This window comes from Psammomys obesus, unplaced genomic scaffold, assembly GCF_907164565.1.
Source record: "Psammomys obesus unplaced genomic scaffold, mPsaObe1.curated_primary_1811, whole genome shotgun sequence".
Taxonomy (NCBI): Eukaryota; Metazoa; Chordata; class Mammalia; order Rodentia; family Muridae; genus Psammomys; species Psammomys obesus.
In genome coordinates, this window is record NW_026591598.1 from 8,964,656 (window position 1) to 8,987,182 (window position 22,527).

At 51.2% G+C, this 22,527-nt stretch overlaps 1 protein-coding gene across 1 annotated transcript; it reads left to right on the top strand.

The window, feature by feature from the left end:
- Positions 1-15,663: 15,663 nt before the first annotated feature.
- Positions 15,664-22,526, top strand: Fabp3 (fatty acid binding protein 3). Its single transcript, XM_055610732.1, has 5 exons — positions 15,664-15,678; positions 16,298-16,415; positions 19,391-19,563; positions 21,106-21,207; positions 22,247-22,526. The coding sequence occupies exons 2-5, from the start codon at positions 16,343-16,345 to the stop codon at positions 22,298-22,300; spliced, it is 402 nt and encodes a 133-aa protein (XP_055466707.1). The 5' UTR covers positions 15,664-15,678; positions 16,298-16,342; the 3' UTR covers positions 22,301-22,526.
- The last annotated feature ends 1 nt before the right edge of the window (position 22,527 follows it).

The following is a 22,527-nucleotide window of genomic DNA, read 5'->3' on the forward strand; positions in this document are numbered from 1 at the left end:
CTGATCAAGACTCCTCAGTGGAAAAGCTTAGCATAAAAATGCCACCCATAAATCCTGAGCATTGGCCCAAGTTTGTAATCCCAGCCCTCGGCAGGCAATTCCAGGACAGCCTCAGCTACATAGGTGGTCCACAGCCATCCTGGGCTACATGAGAATCTGTCAGGAGAAAAGCAAAAGAAAACAAAATGAAAAGCATCAGCGGTGATGGTGGTGAGGGGGCTGGAACCATGGCTCTGTGCTTAACAGCACTTGCTGCTCTTCCAGAGGATCCCGGTTTGGTTTGAAGCATCCCCTGGACAGCTCACACACAACCATCTGTAACTCCACTTTCTGCAGCGCCCTCTTCTGGCTTCTGGGGGGAACAGGCACACACATGCTGCACAAACCTACATGCAGGCAAAATACCCAGACACGTAAAATAAATAGATCTTACAAAACAAGCAACAAAACCAGACTGCTCGGTCGGGAAAGGCCCTGGCTGCCAGGCCTAGTCGATGTGAACTTGAGAAAGAGAACTAAGTCCACAGAACGTCCTCTGAGCTCTACACCTGTGCTACTCTCTCCGCCTACACAATGCAATTTTAAAACCTAAAGGGGGCGCTGGAGAGGTGGCTCAGTGGTTAAGAGCACTGACTGTCCTTCCCAAGGACCCAGGTTCAATTCCCAGCACCCACACGGCAGCTCACAACTGTGTGCACCTCCAAGATCTGACACCCTCACACAGGAGTACATGCAGGCAAAACACCAGTGCACATAAAATTAAAATAAATAATAAAAAAACAACCTAAAAACCAAAACATGGTGGCTCAAGGCTTTTTAATTTTAGCAGTTAAAAAAATAGAGGCAGGAAGATGACCCGTGCCAGGCCATCTACAGCTACAAATCCAGTCTGAGGCCAGTTTGACCCAGTCTCAAACAACAAAATGCCACTGGAGAGCACAGCTGGGAACTTGAGGCAGGAGGATCCTATGTTTGAGGCCAGATTTGGCTTCACAGTAAGAACCAGGACAGACTGAGGGACATAAACTGCCGTAAAACAAAGAAAATATGGAGAGATTGATCAGCAGTTAAGAGCACTGGCTGCTCTTCCAAAGGTCCTGAGTTCAATTCCCAGCAACCACATGGAGGCTCACAACCATCTATAATGAGATCTTAGTCCCTATTCTGGTGTGCATAACAGCAAAGGACTCATGCACATAAAATAAGTAAATAAATATTTTCACAAAGGAAATATGGAGGGAAGTATAGCAGGGTGGCAAAATCCATAGGCTGTTGACACTGTGTGTTTGACTATGGGCTTGGTGGAAGCCAGGCTTCCAAAGCTTTATGAGAAAGTCATGCAGAGGGTCTGACAAGATGGCTCTGGAGCCAGGCACTTCTTGTCAAGCCTGAGAGGCTGAGTTAGATCCCTGAGACCCACACAGTGGAGGGAGGGAACCCACGCCAGTCGGCTGGCCTCCGACTTTCACTTGAACACACACACAAACACACTAATAAGTGGGTGTTCTGTTTTATTTGAAAGATGATCTTCAGTGTAGCCCCGGATGGTCTGGAACTCGCTCTGTAGACCAGGCTGGCCTCCTCAGAGATCTGCCTGCCTCTGCCTCTGCCTCTGGGGAGCTGGGGTTAAAAACGCATACCACCACCACCACGCTGGCCAGCAGGTGTAATATTTAGGTTAAAAACAGAGAAAAGTCAAGATGGTGATGCTCACATACCTGAGCTGACAGGAAGTGCCTGTTAAAGGGGCTAATGATAGGTCCTGGCGGACACTGGCCTACATGGCGTCTCTCCACAGCTGTAACAGTCGCTGTCAGTGTGCAGGCCCTTTCCCCTGGAGGGCTTCCGTTCACCAAGCCTTCATTACAGGCTGAGAGTAGTGGCAGGGAAAGCCCCAAACAGGGCCGATGTGTGGGGAGGCGGATTCCTGAGGTCCTCGTGGGAGCTGAGTTTGTTTTTCTGGGAGGGTGGTTTGTGATGCTCCTTGGAAAGGGTCACAGAGGTGGGTAAGGCACACTGCTGTCAGCAAGCTCCCCATCTGGGCTTAAACATGAGAAAGAGTGCCCTCAAACTAGCTCTAGGAATTCTCTCTTGTGTGCGTGTGTTGTGTGTGTGTATATACACACTCTCACCGTGCATGTACATATTCAAGCCAGACGTTGACATCAACCTGTTGTTGGTTTTTTTGTTGTTGTTGTTTTGTTTTGTTTTTTCACATTTTATTTTATTTTATTTTTATACCATCTGTGCCTGGTGCCCCTGGAGGCCAGAAGAGGGCACTGGATCCCCTGGAACTAGAGTTACAGGTAGCTGTGAGTCACCAACCAACCAAGTGGATGCTGGGACTTGAGAATTGAACCAAGGTCTTCTGGGAGAGGAGCCAGGTGCTCTCAACCACCAGGCCATCTCTCCATCTCTCCAGCCCCTGGCTGTTTTCCTTTTTTTTTTTTTTTTTCTTGAGATAAGATCTCTTCTTTAAGTTGACGTGTTAGCTAAAATGGCTGACCAGCAAGTCCCTGGAATCCACCTATCTCAGCCCTGGGGTAAGAGGCCCATGCTGCCATGCTGGACTTTACATACGTGGACCTGAACTCAGGAGTTCATGCTTGTACAGAAAACACATAACCCCAATGAGCCTTCTTTCCTGCCCCACAGACACCCTCCTTGTCAGGGTAAAATAACAACTCTAAAAAAATAAAGGAAGGGTATTTTTCTGAGCCCAATAGGAGTGATAATGGCCCAGGAACACAGGTTCATAGCATCCTGAACGGGGTTCTACTGCAGAAAGAGTTATAAAAATAAATGCTTTCAGGCCAGGTATGGTGGCACACGCCTTTAATCCCAGCACTGGGGAGGCAAAGCCAGGCAGCTCTCTGTGAGTTCGAGGCCAGCCTGGTCTACAGAATGAGTTCCAAGACAGCCAAGACCATACAGAGAGAAACTCTACCTTGAAAAACAAAACAAACAAGAGCAAAAAGAACAACTGCTTTCTTTTAGCTGTAAAAACAAAAGTTATAAATCAATATATTTACCAATTATCTGAATAAGATCATCAGATCAGAGTGAGAGCCAGCTGCAGCACAGCAGGGAAATCTCTGGGTTCTGAGTCTTCGGGGTCCGCAGAGAAATGTATCTGTTAGTCACGGGAATGTCATGTCAGACACAAGGTAACAGGGCTCTTGAGGGAATCAAGAGGGTCGGCAGTAATTTTATCTTTAAGAACTTTAGATAGCTTCTGATAATTTTGTCTTCTGATAAAATTGCTGCAATTTTATCCTAAAGGAATGAAGATGGCTCCTGATAATCCCATCTAATGATAGCTGGCGGTAATTTTGGCTCCAGGCCTAGGTCTCTGCAATCACCACGCCCAGCTGAGGTCTGCAGGGTCTTTAACTTGGATGGAGCTTCCTCGGCGAATTCCAGGTCCTGTCCTCCACCTTAAGCTCTTCACTCACGAACAATGTTATTTATATAAAACAGTGTTGCCACTGCGCCTTTCTCCTGGGGTTGCTATACCCCCTCCTGTTTCCTCTTATCCAGCCATCCTGTGGTCTTCTGCTCTCCCTCTCATTTTATCAGACAAGCAGGGAAAGGCAAAGGCAAACGAGAGGAAAGCACTAACGCAGAAGGACAGGGTTGCAATGCCTTCCCTTTCCAGAAGGGGGCGCGTTGTCGTGGACACCCCAAGATCCTCTCTGCCGGGAAGGCGCTGCACTATTCCAGGACTGAGGACCCCTTTGTTCTTTTGTTTGTTTTTTGGTTGGTTGGTTTTTTGAGACAAGATTTCTTTGTGTAACAGACCCCTGGCTGTCCTGGAATTTGCTCTGTAGACCAGACTAGCTCAAACTCACAGAAATCCTCCTGCCTCTGCCTCCGGAGTGCTGGGATTAAGGGTGTGTGCTAGCACCTCCCGGCTTGGTTGGTTTGATTCTTTAAGACAAGGTCTCACTGTGTAGCCTCGGCTGGCCTGGAGCTTGCTATATAGAACAAGCGCTGGGACCTGTACCACCACACCTAGCCCTGCCTTGTGATTTTCATATCATCTGGGAAGGGGGCAACGGCAAGGAATCTACACTTCCTTGGGAAGAGCAAGGTCCGGAGAGGGGCAGTGGTGACTGGAGGCCTCGGGTTTCCTGAATGACCTCCTCTTCGAAGCAACTTCGATTCACAATTAGCCGAGAGCTCAGTCTTCTGCCGCCAAAGTCTACTGTTCCGGGGACTGGACAAGGGAAGGAACTCCAGGCTGGGCTGTGTCAAGCTATGGAGCCTAAAGGAATTACTTTTAAGTTTTTTTTATTTATTCGTGGAGGGGAGGGGCTTACACGTGAAAAGGTCAAAGGACAACTTCCAAAAATTCATTTTCTCTTTCTACCATGTTGGTCCGAGGGTTAGAACTCTCCTCATCAGTCTTGACAGAATATGCCTTTACCCACCGAGTCATCCTATAGCCATGGGAACCACTTCTTTTCATTTTTAATTTTAGATTTATTTATTTTTATCTTATATGTATGAGTGTTTTGCCTGCATGTAAGTCTGTGTACCACAAACATTCTTGGTGCCCAAGTTGGTCAGAAGAGGGTGTTGCGGGCAGTTGTGAGCCTCCAAGTGGGTGCTGGGAATCGAACCCTGGTCTTCTGGAAGAGCAGCCATTGCTCTTAATCACTGAGCCATCTCTCTAGCCCAGGGACCCACTTCTTAAGTGCTGTTTTTGTTTGTTTGCTGCTGGCCTGCCTTCTTGATCAGATGGGAAGTTGTCCCCCCAAAAAAGATCACAGCTCCGAGGGCTGGGAGGTATCCCACCTCGGAGGTGGACAGTGTCCCAAGGGTATCCTGAGGCACGGAGCCCAGGAATCACAAAGCTCTGAGAGCAGGTCTCAACAGAGATGCTGCACCTTCCCGGGAGGGTCGCCCTGAGGGCGTACTTTTATCCTTTTCTCCCTAACCCACTCCAATCCCTTCCAACATCCCAACACCAGGTAGGAGAGGGAAAGGGTTAGTGGGAGAGGGGGCGCAGTTCCTTCTTAGTTGCTCCCTGCTGGTTAGGGTGGTCAGGTTCCTTGGAGTCAGTCCAATCCTTCTTTCAGGAGCTCTCCAACTTCTTGTCTCACTGTAACAGCATCAGGAACCAAAGAGGGGAAGCAGCAGCAGCCTTGCCCTAGCTAGAAGCTCCTTCTTCTCTGGGCTCTGGTGTTTGTTCTCTGTCCAGAGCCCTCAGATTTAAACTCTCTGCAGCTGGCAAAGGGCTCCTCTTTGAGGAGCTTGAGGCAAACGGTCTGCTGCCGTGGCCCATCTGAATCAGTTCCCCATCCCACACCAGGGACCAAAACAAAAACACGTTCATACCCACATCATCGCCCCAACCCCTGATGAGCTGAGGTGCCTAGGAGCCTCTGCTCCAGGAAGAAGGCAGCAGGGAACTGGGCAGACACAGTCTTTACATAGGACTTCCTAGGGGGCGGAGCTTTCTAGGCAGGGATTTCCAGAGTGTGAATTGGTGGGCTTTCCTGTTCAGGGATTGGTCGGTTTTAGTGGGAAGCTCAGCGATTGGTCAGCTTTTCTGCTCAGGGGTTGGTGGGGTTTTGTCCAGACTTTTCACCTAAATTAGCATAATCTGGGATGAGTCCTGCTGAGTCGCTGGAGAGGACAGTTACAGAGGTCTGGGGGAGGGGCTGGGCTGCTGAAACTTCCTCAGGCTGAGGCCTGGCCAGTTTTCTGCCTTGAGGGGTTATAAAGCCTACAAAGAGTCCACTGTAGGAAGCAGGAAAGGTTGATGTCCTTATGGACAGCCCCCATGGTGGCGGCAGCAGGCATTCTGAAGCAGGAAAGGTGTCCCGTTCCCACAGCTCTGTCCCCAACTAGAACAAGACTGCAGCTTGGGAAAGTGTCTTCAGAGCTGTGAGGCATAGAGACCACCAGCGTCCCGACGTCCTTGCTCTAGAGTGAAAAGCTCTTCTAGTCTGTGGCCAAGAGAGGTGCGTGTGGCTACAAGTCCTGCCACCTTTAGCTAGGGGAGGCTTCGCCCCGAACTGTCCCTCTCCTCCTGGCGCGTGAGGCATTGCCGACTTCACAGCCACTGAACCGTCTCCCATCCAGCCCCACAGACAGTCAGAGCACTCTTGCTGTAAGACAAGCCAGATCACAGAACCCCTCACCAAACCTTCAATGGCTTTTGTCTGCTTTTAGAAGACCAGACCCCGGCCCTGAGGGGCCTCCATCTTCCCCCAACCTCTTTTTGGTCTCATCTCTTATCAATATTTTTTTTTTCCCCAAGACAGTATTTCTGGTTGTCCTGGAACTCCCTCTGTAGAGCAGGCTGGCCTCAAACTCACAGAGATCCACCTACCTCTGCCTCCCAAGCACTGGGATTAAAGGTGTACGCCACCACCACCACCACCCAGCATCTCTCATCAGTTTTATCCTCTGGCCTTACCCCAGGTCAATCGTCAGAAAAAGTTGATTCCTCCGCAGCTACCCACTTTCTCTGCCTTCCAGTTCCTATCCTACACTTAACAGACCCTGAAGTGGCCTTCTGACCCAGCCAGAAGAGTCGGTCCCATCTGAAGTGTTTTCTGACCATCCTGGCAGAGTGAGTGGCTTCCTCTTCTGGTCTTCCCCGGCATAGCTGCAGCCCTCTGTGTTAGTGATGGCCTTAAATGTGGCCAATCCTTTCACTTCTCACACAAGCACAGGGGCCAAGTCTGGGGCATGTGCTGTACCCAATATGGTGCCAAGCATCAAGCCAACAGGCAGCTCAATAAGAATTGACAGAGACTTTGCACGTGTGTGTGAATGGGCTGATTTGCCTGGAAGTCCAGGCCAAGGAGACAGGGAGAACATTTAGAAATAGCCCCAGCCCAGGCCTGGTGCCCAGATAAACTGATACCATGTGAGAGGGTAGAGACTAGGGTGGAGTATGGGTCAAACAGACTGGGCCACTAGCCCTCTGGGTCTGTCAGTCAAGGCAGATGCACCCTGCCTGCCTCCTGGAAGGCAGTCCTGGTATTCAGACCTTCCTGACCCTCAGTGACCAGAGAATATTTTGGGCTGGGGCTGAGCATCACCTGCTCCCTTGGCTGCATTTGTAGGGCAAAGGGGAGCCTTCCAGCCTGTCCCCTGATGAAGGCTTAAGATAGGGACACTGGAAAAATCTGTGCTCTGCTCCATATCACCCTCTTCCCTACTTGGAAGTCCCCGTCCTGCATCAGCAGCAGCCAGAGCTTGAAGGATTTAGGAGTTCATCAGGTCCACCCTTCCAAGGAGCTGGGAGTGCTAAGGAAAGAGACATGCCCAAGGTCACAGGGCAAGGCAGGAAGAAGGGTGCATCCTTGTGGCTGAGCTACAACCTCAGGAGCTCGCTCATCTGATGAGTCTAAATCCTGGCTGTTTTGTGACCATGTACCTGGCTGCCACACTGTTGTTAACTCTCACAGTGAGATGGGGACATCTCTACAGGGGTTCCAGGCCTGGTTGTCCCCAGCTGGCTCAGACCTTCCCGGGAGCAGGTTCCTTCCTGATACCTATGTCTTTGTTGACTGTAGAGTCCCAGCAGGCTGCCTCTTCAGCAGCCTGAGGAGTCCAGGGCAGCCCAAGGCAGGATGCCAGCTTTGGCTCTGCATCTGCTTCCTGGAACATATGTGACCCTGGACTGCTGAGACCAAGAACCTCTCCTGCCGGCCCCCTCTCACTCGGGAACACACAGTGATCCCTTGTCCTTGAGAAAAAGGCTCAGCAGCCTCCTGGAACGTCCTGGATGCTTCCAGAATCCTGGGCAGGCTGCGCTCTGCCCAGGATTTCAGGGAACACTGAAATTAGCATACCGGGAGAGGAGCTGGAATAACAGAGATGGAGGTCATGGCCCAGAAGCAGGTGAAGTGTTAGGTTTTGTTTGTTTCTGAGGCAGGGTCTTACTATGTAGCCCTTGCTGGCATAGAACTCCATATGTAGACCAGGCTGGCTTTGAACTCACAGGGATCCACCTGCCTCTGTCTCCTGAGCACTGGGATCAAAGGTGTGTACCACCATACCCAAGCTGTTTTATAAAGCATTCCACTTAACCTTTTTCCCTCACTTCGGTGTGGAAATCCACACTGTGTTGACAACTCCATGCATGTATACAATGTATCTTGTTCGTATCCGCCTCCCAACATTCCCAGAACCCCCATACTCTCCCCTTCCACCCTCATGGTTTCTTTTTCTTCATGACCCTGAGTCCGGTTAGCGAGGCAGCTTGCATGCCTGCAGGTGTAGGACATCCACATGAGGAACCCACCAGCTGCTAAACCCTAAAGAAAAGCGACTCCCCATTTCCCCAGCAGCCATCAAACTGCTGCTGGTTCCTCAACCCAGGGCAGAGGCTCAAACGCCCCTCTCCCATCCACACTGGAATACTATCTTGTGGTTCGCAGTACTCTGCCCCACTCTCTGGCTCTTACGTTCTTTCTGAATTTTCTTCTGCTGTGTTCTGTGAGCCTGAAGGGGAAAGAGGCAGATATACCCGTCCCAGTTAGCGCTGGGCACAGATTTGCCTTTCTGGGCAGTATCAGGCGTTTCAGTTTTTTTGCAGGAGAAATCTTTTCCTTTGAGAACTTGGTGAAGGAAAGAGGAACCAGCGTGAATCTCAAGCCTGAGAGACCTGGTTTCACTACTGTTCTGGAAACAGCCCTGTCCCCAAAGAAAGCGGCCTTTGAGATCCAGGCTGGCCAAGCAGCCCAAGGGCAATTCTCACCTGGGAAAATGTGGGGCCCCTGGTCTGGGGTGAGAAAGGAGGGCAAGAGATAAGATCCGATAGGCTGGTGGGAGGAAAGCTGAGAAGAGATGTGGGAGGTTCAAACAGAGAGGATGCTGAAGAAGGCCAGTGGGACAGTCAGCTGGCTCAGGGAATAAAGGTGTTTGTTGCCCAGCAAGTCTGACATGTGAGTTTGGCCTCCAGAATAAAGGTGAAAGGAGAGAACTGACGCTACAGAGTTGTCCTCTGAACTCCACACGTACGTCATGTATGTGCATGCATGCTCACAACAATAATAGTAATTAATAATAATAAACACCTTAGTGTCTCTGTGTGTGTGTATGTGCGTGTGCATGTGTGTGTTCATGTATCACAGCACATGTGCGGAGGTCAGAGGTCAGCTTGTGGGAATTGGTTCTTGTCCGCGGGATTCACTCAGGTGGTCAGGCTTGGCAGCCGGTATCTCTAAGGGCTAAGTCATCTGTCTGACCCAAAAAGAAGAAGAAGAAGAAGAAGGGGCAAGCCAAGAGCCCACTGGTTTGCTTCGCTCTGGTCAGTTCATCAGATATACAAACACTTGCCAGGAAGACCCTGTTACAGCAGGGAAGAACACAAACCCACCAGCTGGCGAACACAAACCCACCAGTGAACAGCTGAGACAGAACAGGATAAACGCCATGATGAGACAGTCAAGCTGAGAAATGAGTCTTTACTAAGCGAGGACAGGGGCTGGGCCGGAAGATCGAGGAGGAGGTCTACATCAGATAAAGCATGCCATCCCCTGCAAAACATGGGGTGGAGGGGTGGGCTGGTGAGAGCTGGCGTCGGCGGGCAGGGGCCTCGGCAAGGGGACACATGCTGTGCAGCCATGTCCTGTCTTCTGGGTGCTCAGGGGGCCAGTTTGTTGGGGATCTTGACAGCTTTTACAGATTAATAAACTGAGACCCAGGGAGGTCGGGAGGTCACCCAGCTGGTACATACATAACAGATGTGAGAAGGCAACAGTCTCACTCCAGGGCCCCTAAAGCTAGAGTGGGGATTCGAGCTAAAGTTCCCTGAAAAGCCACACCCATGCTGAGGACTCTGCAGATGAGAATCTGATGACCGTGGAGACCTGGAATGTTTCAGACCCAGAGCTCAAATTATCTTGGACTGTTTTCAGTCCCTAACATCCTTGTAACTACCAGGAAAAACCTCCTGGAATTTGGAATGTATTCACTCAGCTGGGCACCCGCTTGCTCCCACCAAAGAAGGTTATCAGCCAGCATCATCAGAGGCATAGTAGGAGAATTCTCCCAGTTGCTGTAACACGACCCTCGACCCTCGGATTTGGTAAAGGCATCCTTATGGCCTTCTTTTGTTCTGCAACAAAAGAAAGAGTTCATATAGGGCCAAGGCAGCCTGAACACCTGAGTCTATTTGTAATCCCAGTGAGACAGAGGCAGAGGCAAGAAATCAACCCGAAGCCCTCAGGCCGGCTCTCCCGGAGTTCACAGCATAGCAGAGAGACAAGAGAAACCCCTGTCTCTTGCCTCAACAAGGAGGATGGGGAGAACCGGCTCCCCCAGAGTTGTCCTTTGACACACACACACAAGTAAATTTAATAAAAAACCAAAACACTCATGTGACTACTTGCATGGTGGAATATGCTATTTGGGGTAAGCTGAACCCATGGTTCCCAGGACCATGTTTGCTCATCGCCGATGCAGAATAAATCATCTCCTCCTGCTTTCTGGGAATGTGTTGATAGCAGCTAGATTCACTCACTCATTGGTTCACTCCTCCAAGCATTCATCTGCTCAAGATATGAGTCCAACTCTCTTCCAGGCACTTTTCTTCTTCTTTATTTTTGCTTTTAATTTTTATTTTTTTTTCTGTTTTTTTTTTTGTTTGTTTGTTGTTTTTTTTTTGAGACAGGGTTTCTCTGTGTAGCCCCAGCTGTCCTGGACTCGCTTAGTAGACCAATCTGGCCTTGAACTCACAGAGATCCACCTGCCACTGCCTCCCCGAGTGCTGGGATTACAGGCGTGAGCCACCTCACCCAGCCTCTCTTCTTTTTTAATGATGTATTTTAAAATGTTTCATATGCATTGGTGTTTTGCCTGCATGTATGTCAGTGTGAGGGTGCCAGATCACCTGGAACTGGAGTTACACACAGTTGTGAGCTGCCATGTAGGTGCTAGGAATTGAACCCAGCTCCTCTGCAAGAGCAGCCAGTGCTCTTAACCGCCGAGCCCTCTCTCCAGCTCCTAAACATTCTTATGACACAATTTTATGAGTACACTAGAAAAGGGAGAGAGTTGAGAGAGAGCAGGCCAGCGAGTTTGGATTTTATTCTGTGAGCCACCAAGAGATGGGCGATTTTCCCAGAAGACATGGTGTCCCTCCTCTCTAAGCTGGACAGGGAAGGACACTGATCTCTTTCCAGGGAGCCCCTGCCCCAGGCAGCAGTTTCTCAGAAGCACACTGGCGTTGAGTATACCTGTGCCTTGGCCATCCTTTGTCTTCTCAGGCCAGAATTCTAGAACTCTTGAGGAACAAGGAAACAGATTTCCTAGTGGCAGAAGGAACATTCCCCTTGCCTCCATGCCTCTGTTCCCCTACTCTGTGAGTACACACACACACACACACACACACACACACACACCTGTGCACGTCCAGGAGGCTGTGGCTGCTGCTCTCCTTTTTAGCTTGCATGCCTGCTGAGCTCAGATCAAGTAACAGCAGTAGAAGGACTATTTAAACGGAGAGAAATACAAAGATGGGGGAACCTGACTCATGGTATCTGAAGCCCACTGTATGGCCTCAGTGAGAAATGTTATACGCCCTTTTCTACTGATTCAGGGTCTTGAAGTATCTGGGGGGGGGGGGGGGTGGAAAGGAGAAATAAAGGAAATTACTATTCACTTAATATTAATGTGTTGGGATTTCTATTTATTTATGTTCATTCCCCACCTCTTATAACATAAGAATCAAGACCAGAGCCTCATATAGGCTAGGCAAATGTTCTGTCTGTAGGCTATACTCCTACGCTCATTAATTCTGTTTTTAATTCCATGCTCTGAGAAGCCAAAAGCCTTCCTTTACAGAGGAAAAAGGAAACTTGGGCTTCATTTTTCTAGGCAGTAAGGGGCAGGTCTGGGATATACACAGCAGGCCTCTTTCCAAAACTAACACACCGTTCACTAAGAGGGATTGCAGGGCAGTAGAGAAAGAGCTAAGATTCACAGACTCCATGTCAGAGGCAGAAACAGAGAGCTCCACCACCATCGACAGAAAAGTCCCTGTTGTGAGGACTAGGCGTGGACGGAAGGAGGGTCTCGATGTCTGTGGGTGGGTGGAGCCCCAGTTCAGCCTCTCTGGCCTCCACCTCTAGGTTCTCCCCCAAGCTAGTGGACACTCCCATGTAGAGGCAGCCAGAGGACAGGGCGGGCCGGGGAAACAGCTGTGGCAGCTATAGATGAGGAGCGTGTTTCTTCTTCCCCCTCCCCAAGGACCCACAGATAGGCTGGTGCTACAGCCCATCCCACTGGCTTCTCCCAGTTACTACCTCTCCTCTTCTGCATCTTCCCAGCCTGTGGTTGTTGTGGAAACATAGACTAGTAACATCTAGTCTATATAGCAGGAAGGCCGGGGAGATGCTGCTCCTGATAGGCATTGCTGCCTGCCAGATGTTATAGCCACATCTGGATCTACTAAAGGCAAGAAGCTTGAGAAAAGAGACACAACTCAACCCCACCCTCTGATGCAGCAGCATAATGGAGTGAGGAAAACGCATGCACTTGTGTGAACTGTATATACTTATGAGGGAGGATGGACTAAAGCTGGTGGTCCAAGCCTGGGAAGCTGAGGCTGGAGGACTGGAAATCCAAGACCTTCCTGGACTATAGAGTAAGCTCAAGGCCAGCCTGGGCAACTTCATGAGATAGATCCTGCTCAAATTAAAAAAACAAAAATGAGGGCTAAGGCTATAGCCTCATGGGAGAGCACTTGCCTAGCATGCTTGAGGCCCTGTGTTTAATTCTTAGTAGTAGGGGTAAAAAAACAGAGAGAGAGAGAGAGAGTAGTGGTCTGTCAAGATGGCCCAGTGGATAAATGTGCTTGCTGTGAGAACCTCATGAAATGAGTTCTATTCACAGAACCCATAGGAAAAGGAGAGAACAGTCTCCTGAAAGTTGTCCTGTGGCCTCCACACATATATGAAGTCATACACATGCTTGAAGCTCACACACATATCATGCACACAAGCAATATAATAATAATAATAATAATAATAACAACAACAACAACAACAACACAGAGCCTGGTGGAAGGAACGAGGGTGTGGCTTAAGAATCAACCTTCCTGGCCCAGGCTAGAACTTTGCAGTTGTAGTGTAGGCAATTGGTCTATAGCTCAACTTCTTAATGCAAGACTCCATGCTACTCGGGTGGTGGCGGCAAGGGCCTTTAAATGCCAGCATCTGGGGGCTGGAGAGATGGCTCAGCGGTTAAGAGCACTATCTGTTCATCCAGAGGTCCTGAGTTCAATTCCCAGCAACCACATGATGGCTCACAACCATCTATAATGAGCTCTGGTACCCTCTTCTGGCATACAGGTGTACATGCAGGGAGAATACTGTATAAACAGTAAATAAAAAAATAAATAAAAAATAAATCCCAGCATCTGGGAGGCAGAGGCAGGAGGACCTCTGAGTTTGAGGTCATCCTGGTCTACAGGATGAGAGTGAGATCCAGGACAGCCAGAGTGAGATCCAGGACAGCCAAGGTTATACAGAGAAACAAAACAAACAAAAAGCTTTCCTGCTGCTTGGGCAGGGCTCAGTCCCTGCACAAGGACATTCCAGTGGTGTGTCCTCCCCTCCTTCAGCCAGCAGTGACAGCGTCTTCTATCACTCTCCACTCTTTTGTTTTGTTTTGTTTGGGACCAGTGTCCTGGAATCCCTGGATATACCCTCCTGCCGCCTCAGTGCTGGGATCAAAGGGTTAATGGTTCTGTTGCTGTTGTCCACTTTATTTTTGAGATAGGGCTTCTCACTGAATCTGGGGGCCCATCATTTCTGCTAGAATGACGTGCGGGCAAGCTCCTGTCCCCGCCAGTGCTGGGGTTCCAGTACCAGCAACCATGCCCAGCGTTTACATGAATGCTGAAGTCTTCATGTTTGCACAGTAAGCCCCTCCCTCACCCACTGAGCTATCTTATCTCCTTTCCCTGCATATTTCTAAAAGCAAACCATGCCAGGTGGTGGCGCAGGCCTTTAATCCCAGCACTCAGGAGGCAGAGGCTGGTGGATCTCTGAATGGGAGGCCTGCCGGGTCTACAGAGTGAATTCAAGGACAGCCAGGGCTACACAGAGAAACCCTGTCTTAAAAAGGAACCAGGGCCAAGCATAGTGATACATGCCTTTGATCCCAGCACTCTGGAGGCAGAGGCAAGTGGATCTCTGAGTTCCAGGCCACCCTGGTCTACACAGTGAGTTCTCAAGATCTTCAACTATCCCTGTTACAAAGATGGAACTGATTCAGAGTGGCTTAAGTGAATTAATTGCTCCAGGCCACGCCGCACAGCTGGTAACCACTGGGATCAGGACTAGAACACAGACTTTCTGCCAGCAGCTGTCAGCCAGCCCCAGCTCCCCAGCACCACACTGGATGGTCCCTGTAAACAGACTGCTCTGCCCCTGGGTCTCAGGCCTCTCAGTCCTTGAGAGAAGAGGCTCCTTGCCTAAAGCCGGTGTCCTTGAATCAGAAATCATTCCACGTCCTCCCTCCCTTGGTATCTGCTCTATCCTGAGGTCACCAGGGCTCCAGGCCCAGCCCTGAGGCCTGTCCCTGTAGCTTTGGCAGAATTCGGCTTCTCAGCCTTCTGGCAGCTGGGCTCTCCAAAGGAATCTAGACCCAGGTTAGGGAGAGGTGAGAGGACTCTTCCTCACTGGCCTCCTTCCCAGAACAGCCCAGGGTGGGAGATGGGGACTTCTGTATGGACAAAGAGAGGCCCAAGAAGGAGGCCTGGCCACACTGCAGCTGTCTGTGATGATTCCTGAGTGACCACCCTGGACGCCCTTCTAGAGGCTGCAGTTCTGTGCACACCACTCCCTCCTATGTAAAGGCTCAAACACTCAGAAATTCATTTATGTTCTTCCTCTGAGTCCCCAAGCCAGGACAGCCCCCTCTTATAGTCACTGGTTTCATGAGGCTCCCAGGAGTGAATTACTTTAGCCTGTACCTTGTTCCCTGTGGTCTTCCCCAAAGCAGGGCTGGCACAAACTTACTTATTTTGAGACAGGATCCAGCCGTACGTGACTCAGGCTGGCCTCCAACTCAGGATCTTTTTGCTTCCGGGTGCCTTACAAACTGTTGCATCGAGCCAGGCAAGCAGCGGATAGCTGTAATTCCTGACAGAAGCAGGAGGGTCTTTAGTTCAAGGTCAACCTGGGCTACACACTGAGACGCTGACTTGGTAATTATTAAACAGAAACCTGCTGAACTAAGGAATAGGCTCCACTGAGCTTCCTTTACTCTCCTGTAAAAAGAGGGTAACACCACCTAGCAATGGAAAAGTCCAGTGTAGTCATGTCCTGAAGCAGGCTACGACCATCAATAAAGTGGGCCCGGGCCCGACTTATAACAAAGTGCTTTAAGGTGACAGGCAGGCTAGTAGCAGAACTCGGAGGAAAGACTGACTCTAGCAGAGGACCACAGCTGTCCGGCAATCAAGGTGGCCGGAAGAACTGCCTGAATAGACAAATTCTGCACGAAGTGAGGGGAGAACGACCCCAGCGGAAGCTCAGAGGTCAGAAAAGCTTGGAGTGTTTTCAGGGAGAGTGGGGAGCGAGAGGAGAGGCCAGGGAGGGGGTGGGGAGAGAGAGGCACCAGCAGGAGACATTCTGCTGGGAGGGGCGAGCACGTTCGGGTCTAGCTCGAGGGAAGCAAGGTCACGTTCGCCCAGAGCAGGTGAGGCACTGGGCAGCACAACCATCCGCCACCGTGTCCAGGAGGGCCCCTCTTCACTGGGCTTTAATTCGTTTCTGCTTAGGGTGACCGCGTCACTCTCCTCCGAGCGTCCACGCCTCTTCTACAAGAGGACAGAAGGCCGGTGAAATGGGTCACTGGGTAAAGGCACTGGCTGCCAAGCCTAATGACCCCAGTTCGATACCTGGGACACACGTGGTGGAAGGAGAGCCGTGACTCCTTCGAGCTACGACGCGCCCTCCCCCCACCCATAAGCGCACCTACACGCGCACGCACACAGTTTAGTGTAAAACCATAAGGAATTAAAAACAAGGTGGCATAAGGGTCATCCGGCTTCTTCCCACTGTGGCACCAGCTCAAGGGCGAGCTTCTTTTCCGTGTGGCTGTGGGGTGGGTGCTCTTCTTGGGTTGCGGGGGGCGCTCTGCCGCCAGGGCAGGTATGGCACAGGCAGGACCGCTGACGCAGGCGCCGGGCGGGCCTGGGGGAAGGGAGCCAGCCCCTTGAGGGAGTGCAGGCCCCGGCTTCCTATTTCGGGAGCGAGGGGTGTGGGCCGTGCTCATCATGTGACGCGAGGGCTATTTAAAGAGGCTCTCCCGCCAGGAGCCGCGGTTCCGAGTGCCCTCACGCCCTCCTTCCCGAGTCACCATGGTGGACGCCTTTGTCGGTACCTGGAAGCTGGTGGACAGCAAGAATTTTGATGACTACATGAAGTCACTCGGTGAGCGAACCGCGGGCGCAGGATCCCGGCCGCGTGTGGGGAGCCCCTAAGCCGGTCCTGGCGCTGAGCTCCGGCTGGAGCGCCCTGGGTGCCTCCTGTACGCTCCCCGCCAGTCCAGGCAGGGACTACCCGGGCGGGCGCAGAGGGTGACCTGGGCTGGAGCACCCCCGCCCCGCTCCCCTTCTCCTCCCCTGGGAAGGGGCTATCAGCGAGGTAGAAGGGTGGAGAGCGGGGAGGCGCAGAGACAGCTGTGGCGGCAGAGGTCGGGGCTGGGAGGCGCTTTCTAGGAAGGACGTATGTGAGCTGGCGGTGAGAGGGGAGCTGAGCGAAAGAGCAGAAGGCGGGGAGGCTGGCCGCAGGAGAAAGCAGACAGGAGCACGGTCGGTGGGCTAGAAACTGAATCCGGAAAGGGAATAGAGCAGATGGGAGGATACTGTGGGAGGAAGATACCTAGGAGCCTGGAGAGAGACTTAAGAAAACCAGTGAATTCGAAGCGGGAAGAGGTGAAGAGAGAGCAGGGCAGGCAGCACGCCCTTCCTCCTCCATGCGGGCGTAGAGGCCTCTCTCCCGAAGGTGCCCTCGTTCTCAGTCTGACCTTCGCCTGCAGTGTGGCCGATGTTGCTGGTAGGGCAAGACCACCAGACACGTGGGCTTTCCTGGTACACCAGCCTCCCACCTGTTCAGTGGCAGGGATAGGGTGAAGAAAGCCGGTGCCTGGGACCCAGCGGAGGGGGCCAGAAGCAAGGTCAGGGGCTGTGAAGGGGTGTGTGGTTTGGGGATGGGGAAGAATAAAGCTTCAAAGAACCGCACTGGTAAGATCTGTGGGGATTGCCGGGTGGTGGTGGCCGCGCTGGTGCTGGCGGACCAGGGATTTCTTTTCTGTGGACACTGAAGGCTGAACTTGGAGCACGCCAGGCCGGCCCTCTGCCACTGGGCCACCACCTCTTTAGATTTCGTGTGACAAGTTCTTACTAACTTGCCCAGGCTGGCTTTGAACTTGTAATCTGCTACCTCAGCCTTCCAAAGAGTTAAACCCAGAACTAGCTAGAGTTCTTCTCACTTCAACCGAGGCCCAGGAGTGGGGACTGTGGTACGAACCATTCACAAGACTGGCTCCAGCCCTTCCTTGCCTTGGGCTGAGATAAAGACCCTCCCTGTGGAGTAGCCCTGGTTGTCTTGGAGCTCCCGATGGAGGAGGGTCCTCTTGCCTCTGCCTCCGAAGCGCTGGAGTTAGAAGTGTGCACCACGCCCAGCTAATTGGCTGTTCTTGATAAAGTAGAGTACTAGATTGCCCGGTTTGGTTCTGCCTCCCTTAGTTCTGTGGCCCCCTTCCTACCCTTTTTGCCTCAGTGCCTGTTGTCTTCAGGCCCTTGTCCTCTGGGTGCTGACAGAAACCGGGTCTTGAGCAGGCTGAGGGCGTGATCATCCCAAGCTGCACCCTTACAACAAAGTAGCTTTTAGGGGGTCTGAGATTCCATTTAGCCTGAAAATATGGACAGGCTGAAGCCCAGCAAAGCACAGACTCATTCACCCCAGCTCTTAGCAGTAACTGACTTTGTTAGCATCCTACACCTGTGGGGTGGGTAGGTCCTGGGCAAACAGCTGGTTCACTGCTGAGGCCCAACTCACTTCCGAAGGCAAAGCCAAGTCTCACTCCTTGCTGCAGCCAAAGTCCTCAAGCCTTATCCTACAGAACCGAGGGTTCTTAGAAAGAGCAGCCCAGCCTAGTTGAAGTGACTACAGGCACAAATGGTGGCATTAATGGCACACTATGTCCGACTAAAAGTCAGTTTGGGAATCTATGTCACTAAACACTGATGGTTTATTTATTTGGCCTTTTTGATACAGTGTCTCCCGATAGCTCATGTTCTGGTGCTGGGCAGCCCAGACTGGCTTTGACTTTTGGTATTTCCCCTGCATCCACCTCCTGAGTGTGATTCTAGGCAGGACTCACCATGCTCAGCCTAGTTGACTTTGGAGAAGTCTCCAAGCCTCATTTGTAAATTGAGAGCAATAAAACCTATGCTTAGGGCTGTACCAAGCACTACTTGGCTACTCATGTAGAGCTTGTGCAATAAACGTAGCTTCCAGCAAATGTACATGGCTGGGAGGTATTCACAGGTCCCATACCTTATCCCTGTATTGGCCTGCTTCTTGCCTCATTGTTGAGGATAGCTCAGCATGAGCTGGGATCAGAGGACAGGTAGTCAACAATGGAAGATTCCAGGGAAGCTACAACCCAAAGGGCTGAAGGCTTGACCTAAGGAGTCTGTGTACTTCACCTGCTTGTGGGACACTTGGGTCCTTGCCTAGGGCTCAGGTCCAGTGCTTAGGCCAGGAGTCTCCCCAAGGACTTCAACTCAACCCCTTGTCCCTACCATGGCAGACCTCTAGGCCTGTAGAAGACAAAACTCCCTTGTACTTGTAACCAGGAGGCTTTGAAGCTGTAGTGTTCCACACAGAGGACAGAGCACTGACGTCTCGGTTTCCAGGGTGAAAACGGCAGACAATCCCTGGCCAGGGGACTGTAAAAGGCAGCTGCCTATTTCTTCTTTCTTCAGTCCACGGTCTGAGTGTTCACAGAAGGCAGCAGCTGCTCTGTCCCGGAGGTGACACAGTCCTTAGCAGCTTCAATCTGATTTGTGTCCCTGGGCTTAAATTCCGTCTCAGTGTTCACATCTACAAAACTTCCCAGGGACGGGACTGAGGGGACTGAGTGAGGGACTGTCTATGTGGTTCACACCCCTTTTTTACCTGTTTCCGACTCTCCCCCATCATTGACATTCCTCATATTTCACATCTAACATCTGCAGAGCTAAGGAAAAAGACCGAATGAGAAAACGGCGGCACAAAGACAAGGGCCACTACTGTTCTCCTTCCCCGCGCCTAGGCCCAAACAAGACTTCTCTTTGAGCTTCTATACGACGCCTCTCTCCCCCAGCTAACAGATTCTCAACCGTCTGCCCTGTCCTCAGGTGTCAGCTTTGCCACCAGGCAGGTGGCCAGCATGACCAAGCCTACCACGATCATTGAGAAGAATGGGGATAAGATCTGCATAAAGACACATAGCACCTTCAAGAACACAGAGATCAGCTTTCAGCTGGGAGTGGAGTTCGATGAGACCACGGCAGATGACAGGAAGGTCAAGGTGAGTCAGAGAAGTGGGACAAAGGATACTAAGTCACTGCAGGCCTAGTAAGAGGCTGACCCTCTCTTAGCTCCTTAAGCTTTGGGCCCCAAGGGACAACTGTCGTAGATTCAACAAGGTTCATAAAACCTACTCAGTGCTGAGATGCCCCAGGGGCTAAGAACAAGCTCTGGACTATTTTCTTCTTACCTTCCTGGGAAGGATCTATCCACTGTGACTGGTGTGGGCAGCAGAGCCAAGATATTCCTCTGACCTTGTGTCTCCAGCCCCAGCTGGGTGACCTTGTACACCAAGGCATGCAGAAGCTCTGAGGACTTCAGCAGCCGTGGCTGTGACCTGAAGTGCTTTAGGAACGATGCCCAGAAGTCAGTGCCCTGCACTGAGGTCATCCAGGCTTTGTCAGCAGAGGAGGCAGCTGGGAACAAACGGCTGAGCCCTATCTGTGGGTTTCATCTTCCGCAGCTCCCAGGCCAGGCCACTGACACTGACACACTGTTTCCAGAGCCACCAGCTGACAGGCAGAGCTATGCTCCAAGAAGGGCATTTACCAGCATGAATGCTGTGGGTGTCTGGAGTCTCTCCAAGCATTTACTTCAGGGTATGAAAGGCAGCACCTACCGCCGGTGTTGCTCAGCTTCCTCATGGTGGAAGCATGCTTGCTCCAAACTCCCAGCCCAGGACCACACTGCAGGCTAGCAGTGGAGCAATGGATGGTGCCCTGAGGAGACAATCTAATTTGGATGAAGGTGGCCGCTCCACCACAGCCCCCTACATATACATCCTTGAACTTGCCATCTTTTGGGACCAGACCCCACATTAAATACAACAGTGGTCAAACATTAACTGCTCAGTTCACAAAAGCCAATTGCAAATGAAGATCCCATTAAGTGGAATACAGACAGCAAAGAGATGAGTGGTCATATACCACCATCACCCTTCTTAGACTCCTGCTTAGCCAATAAACCCTGCTTAGTTCTCTCATTCTGACCTACAGCTCCAAATTCCTAGAGAAGAGAGAGCTGGGGAAGCTGCCTGGCACAAACTAGCAGAAATAGGCTGGCAGCACTGAGGACCAAATGGTCACTAAAACTAGAGCTGAAGAATACTCCAAGATACCCGGGTCCTTGGTCCTAGGACCTTGGGATTGCTGTTCTTCTGCCAGTTGAGGTGATCACATGGTATAAGTTAAAGGGAAGTCTAATTTTCCAGCACATTCCAAAAGTCTTTTAGACACTGATACGCACAATAGAAAAATCTTCAGGATTCCTCTTTGCCTAGTCTCAGAGAAAGGGATGGGTTTGAGGGGACCTGGGACTGTGTTCTACCTGAACTACCTCAGCCTAAGCACCCCCTGGAGGCTGTGCCTCAGGGCTGAGCTGCCTGCCTCACCCACCGTCTGAGGGCCCCTTCCCTGCCAGGCAGCCACAGAGCAGGGTTGGAGGTGGGCTGTCTGAATGGTGATCCTAGCCCCATTACTGGTTAGGTCCTTGGTCTGTTCAGGCACATCTTACCCTTCAGTTCTGGCTCTACCTCTTTCCACAGTCAACCGTGACACTGGACGGAGGAAAACTTGTCCACGTGCAGAAGTGGGGCGGGCAGGAGACTACGCTTACAAGGGAGCTAAGTGACGGGAAACTCATCCTGGTAAGATGGGCAGTGGTGGGGCCTCACGGCACCAAGTGCCATCCCTTCTTCAGCCCAGGCCCTTCCTGGGGGCCGGAGGAACTAGGATGAGAGGCAGGGATGGGGTCATGGCTGTGCATTTACACAGTATCAGCCTAACCACACCAACCTTGAGGGCTGCTGGGAGGCCATGCACTTATAGCCAAAAACACCATCCAAGTGGGAAGAATGCAGCAGGTACCCACAAAAGCTTCCTCCTGCTTGCTGTTTCCCAGGAAGAGGCAGAAAAACAGGGCCAGTTGATCCCAGGCTCTCTAAGAGCAGCAGCCATCTGTCCTCTCCTGAGTAGGAATGCAGACACCTGCAGGAGCAGGCTTGTGTCTGGTGTCTGCTGGAGAGCAGCTCCCTACCCACTCCCCCATTTGCCTACTGTTTATGGCTTCCTGAAAATAGGAGGTGACACAACCAGGCCTTCAGATCTGCTTTGGGACAAATTTGAGAGCTTCACTAGAATGTAGCTTTGTATGGTTGTGCCTGTGCCAGAAGCATGGCGAGCAATGCCAGTATACAGCAGACCTTTCTGGCTCAGTGGAACCTAAGTGCATATTCACACAAGACTGGGGTCCCTCTGAGTTGGGAGTGAGGTGCCTAGCTTTGGAAGGGAGGTAACAAACATCGATGTGACCAAGGCTTGGCTCTACTGTGCCAGAAGACTGGGTGCTTAGGGGAGGGAGAAAAAGTTGCCAGACTAGCAGTTTCTCAAGACTCTGGATGCTCTTATTCACCTGTTTGTCTGCTAGCACCAGGCACCACCTTAGTCAGGTGCTAAACACAAGAGGAACAGGAATATGTTGGATCTTTGCCAGCTTACCTCATCTTTAAAGGGCCCAATTTCCCAAAAATCTCTAAAATGGTAATTGTAACACCTATCTTAAAAAGATCTGTATCGGGGACAAATGTAAAGTACCTGGCACAAAGAAGGCATTCAAGTGCTGATCAGAAGAGGCAGGGAGCATCCCCTTTCTTGCCCTGCCCCACCTGACCCTGTCTTTCCTTCCAGACTCTCACCCATGGCAATGTGGTGAGCACTCGAACTTACGAGAAGGAGGCGTGACCTGGCTGCCCCTCACTGACTGCTCCTCTGCCAACTGGCTACCCCCGACTCAGCACCACGTTGCCTCATATTTTTCCTCTGGCATTTTGTATAAATACAATTTGGTTGGGATTTTTCTGGAGATAAGGGGCTTCAACCTGGATCCAGTTCCCACTGTGTATGTGGTTTATTTTTTAAAACTGTACTCAAAGGGTGCTCTGAGGTCAATAAAGCAGAGCCAAGGCCAC

What these genes read in the sequence shown, in the direction of transcription:
- Fabp3 (XM_055610732.1), top strand. Translation starts at nt 16,343, where the DNA reads ATGGTGGACGCCTTTGTCGGTACCTGGAAGCTGGTGGACAGCAAGAAT. An exon ending in TGACTACATGAAGTCACTCG is followed by an intron (nt 16,416 to 19,390) that starts GTGAGCGAACCG and finishes CCCTGTCCTCAG; the next exon opens with GTGTCAGCTTTGCCACCAGG. An exon ending in CAGATGACAGGAAGGTCAAG is followed by an intron (nt 19,564 to 21,105) that starts GTGAGTCAGAGA and finishes CTCTTTCCACAG; the next exon opens with TCAACCGTGACACTGGACGG.